Source organism: Cupressus sempervirens, chromosome 9 (genome assembly GCF_028749045.1).
Source record: "Cupressus sempervirens isolate cs-2001-9-10 chromosome 9, ASM2874904v1, whole genome shotgun sequence".
NCBI lineage: Eukaryota > Viridiplantae > Streptophyta > Pinopsida > Cupressales > Cupressaceae > Cupressus > Cupressus sempervirens.
Window position 1 is genome coordinate 127138883 of NC_143126.1, and position 3794 is coordinate 127142676.

The 3794-nt window shown below is 29.4% G+C and overlaps 1 protein-coding gene across 1 annotated transcript; it reads left to right on the top strand.

Annotated features, from left to right (window-relative positions):
* The first annotated feature begins 254 nt into the window (after positions 1-254).
* Positions 255-3499, top strand: LOC149537853 (bifunctional pinoresinol-lariciresinol reductase 2-like). Its single transcript, XM_089802229.1, has 5 exons — positions 255-324; positions 502-648; positions 2259-2499; positions 2853-3056; positions 3144-3499. Exons 1-5 carry the CDS (start codon positions 283-285, stop codon positions 3305-3307), a joined length of 798 nt encoding a protein of 265 aa, XP_089658355.1. The 5' UTR covers positions 255-282; the 3' UTR covers positions 3308-3499.
* Positions 3500-3794: the final 295 nt, after the last annotated feature.

Genomic DNA, 3794 nt, shown 5'->3' on the forward strand with positions numbered 1-3794 from the left:
ATAGAAAAGCCAGAGAGATATCGAGGCTTTAAAGCCATATATATATATCCATATAAAAAAATTAAAGCTTTGATATCTCTTGACTTGTTCTATATATATTATATACATATATAATATGTATATAGCTAGTTATTATAATATTTGAATGAATATACCTAACAAAATTATATAATTTTATGTATGTGATGTTCACATATAATTAAATAAAATTTAAATAATAATTTTGATTAAAATTTATAAATAATTTTGAAAGAAGTTGTTTCTGATGTTGAGAAAGTTGAGATGTTATTGTCTTTCAAAAAGAGTGGCGCCAAACTAGTAGAGGTAAATGGAGTACAAATTTAGGAAATGAAGAGTTTTCTCTGAGAGCATCTCAACATTTTGGTTATTGTGAATGTTTTCAGCTAGGTTTTGGTGTACATTAGGTTTTTTTTGTCTTTAAATTTTATGCCTTTCTTTGCGCAATAAATAATTTGGATCTTCTTTGTTTTGTTTGTGCAGGCTTCATTTGATGATCACGGAAGCCTTGTAAATGCCGTGAACCAGGTTGATGTTGTGATAAGCGCAGTTGCCGGAAACCACATGCGGCATCACATCCTTCAACAGCTCAAATTAGTCGTGGCCATTAAAGAAGCTGGAAATATTAAGGTCTGTGATTCCTTTGTCACTCTCTTTGACAGATTTTAGGCAGGTGATGTTGATATTATCGATTATTTCTTAAGAATTGAGCAGATCAGAAACACAAGACGGAAGACAAAATAAAATTAAAGTATTTTAAATTTTTGTCTGTTAATACCTAGAACTTCCGCGGATATCTTTGTTTGTAGGTTGTTAAATGTGTCAATCTCAAATATGACTAGTTTGTATTTGAAAATATTTATAAAAGAATTATTCAGATGATTGCGAATCTTCCGTTTTGAAAGAACGAAGAAAGGGTTTGACATGCTGTATATCGTAGCGATTTCTTTTTAGATATCGAGAGATCGAATCTTGTAAACTATGAAGTATATGAAAACATTAACTCTATATGAAGGATCGCCGGCTATTTCCTCGCATGCAGCAAGCAAGGCGTTCTATCCAGGGTCAGTATATTCATGTTCGTTCAGCTCACTGCCAATTCTTTTCTGAACATCTCAATTCCCCTTCTTCATATTACATTCTCTTTTTCCTGAAAGATCTGATTTCCCCATTTTCCTGAAAGATCTGATATCCTTTTCTGAACATCTCAATTCCCCTTCTTCATATTACATTCTCTTTTAAATAGTTCAGATTACAATTCTCTTTCAGAATGTCTAAAATTAGTTGCATCTAAAATTCTCTTCCTATTACAGTTTCTCTTTTAGATAATCATCATTATGATAAAATTAGTTGCATCTAAACCTTTCAAATATCATTATTGCGAATTAATAAATTCACGATTATTACTTTACTTTAGTTAACGTGTCAAATTACGCTGATAATCTTTCAGAAATTTATTTGCTCTTTTTCACCATATTTATGTATAAATAATCTTCTCTAAAGTAATATAAAATCTATTAGTTTTCCAACCTAAAATTGTACTTTGGAATTTACCTACCTAGTCGGTTACATTTATGACGCAGTTCACCGATTTTTGTTTAGGTAAGTGGAGGTCGGTACTTAGTCATATCAACCAACTAAAAGGGAAAACGCAGCTTCCATGTGTTTGACCGTATACCCAGGTAGAATAGGTTGCCTCAAAGCAATACACGTTTGGTTTGCAATTTAGGCCATATATTTAAGGACGTGGCCAAAATGCATCTTTAGTCAAAATTGGAAATATGAAAACACAAATGAATTTTGTTGAACTTTATTATTACTTTTGTTCTTTATAATTTGTATATTTTCTAATAGATTAAAATAAATAAATTTGAGATGATAAAATTAATTTGAAATATTATTATAAGATTTCAAATGGATAATTTTGGAAACAGACTAGTCGATATATAATTAACTTCACACACATACTATATATGTATATACATATTCAGCAAGTGTGTGTGTGTATATATATATATATATATATATATATTAGTACTTGTCCTTTTACATATTGTATTTGTACATTAAACTATTTTTTTGTGGTTTTTTTGATTCTTTGATTTCATACCTCTTAAGGTTGAAGATTACATAAGTATATTAATAAAATAATGTCAAAGTTTGATAGTTGAAAAATAAAATAAAAAATAATATACAATATTATCTCTTACATTGAGCTTCATAAATTTTATTGTTTTTAGAGGTTTGTTCCTTCAGAATTTGGGATGGATCCAGGGTTGATGGAACATGCAATGGCACCTGGCAACATTGTATTTATGGACAAAATAAAAGTTCGAGAGGCCATAGAAGCTGCAACCATTCCTCACACTTATATCTCTGCCAACATATTTGCTGGCTATTTGGTTGGTGGTTTAGCTCAACTTGGCCGTGTAATGCCTCCTTCAGACAAAGTATTGCTATATGGAGATGGAAATGTCAAAGGTATTTACAATGCATTATATGTTTTTAATACATTTTTTCAATGATTAAATGTAAATTACAATATTCTAGTAATTTGACTCATCAAAACATATCATGTTGTTTGCTTACCTTATATAAAGGTGCACTACTTTAAAATGCATTAAAGGATAAAATCATTAGCCTTACAATAATAGTATGTTACCCTTAAGCTTATACATCTCACTGATCTATCAAAGAATTACAAATTTTTAACTTATGGTTTTACCCTTATAGTGATTAATATATTTTAAAATATTATGCATCTCTATATAAGAAAAACAACAACATATGGTTTGATTAATTACTGTAACAAAAAGTATGTATTCTCTTGACAGCTGTTTGGGTAGATGAAGATGATGTTGGAATATATACAATCAAAGCAATTGATGACCCTCGTACCGTAAATAAGACTATGTACATCAGGCCACCTTTGAACATTCTTTCTCAAAAGGAAGTGGTTGAAAAATGGGAAAAATTATCCAGAAAGAGCTTGAATAAAATATATATTTCTGTTGAGGATTTTCTTGCAAGCATGAAAGGTATATGTTGCAATTTTTTATCATAATTAAAAAAAAAAAAAAAAAAATTAAGACGTTAATATGGTCTCTTTGCAATGCTTGTGTTAGGTCAACCATATGGAGAGCAAATTGGAATAGCACATTTCTACCAGATGTTCTATAAGGGTGATCTTTATAATTTTGAAATTGGAGCTAATGGAGTAGAAGCTACCCAGCTTTATCCAGAAGTAAAATACACAACCGTGGATTCATATATGGAACACTACTTATGATTTTCTTTCATGGAGATTGCTATGTTGAATTTTATGCTTTCTAAAAGTTTTAGTTTTTGTTGACATTATGCTCTAAATAAAGATAAAGAGTATCTAGATAACAATATTAAGCAATCATATTAAAATATGGGATGTTCTTTTTTCCTCCAAATGTGCTCAATCTATTTTATACAAGAAAATTGATGGCTTTAAGGTTGAGCAATTAAATATATTTTTATATCAAATGAAAACACAATAGTTTGATATTTGAGATTGCATTTAGATTTTGAATGTTATGATTTTAATAAATTTTGAGTTTTTTTTAGTGAATGTTGAATTAAAATTTAAACATCATTATATATCAAATTGTTTATTTTTTATGGTATTTTTTTAATACGTGGGAGGTATCTTAATGATCTACCCCAACATTTAACCTATATCTTAGGTACTTCTATGGGCTAGTGGGAGACTAATCACTCCATGAATGAGATCCTCCATGTGTAATTAT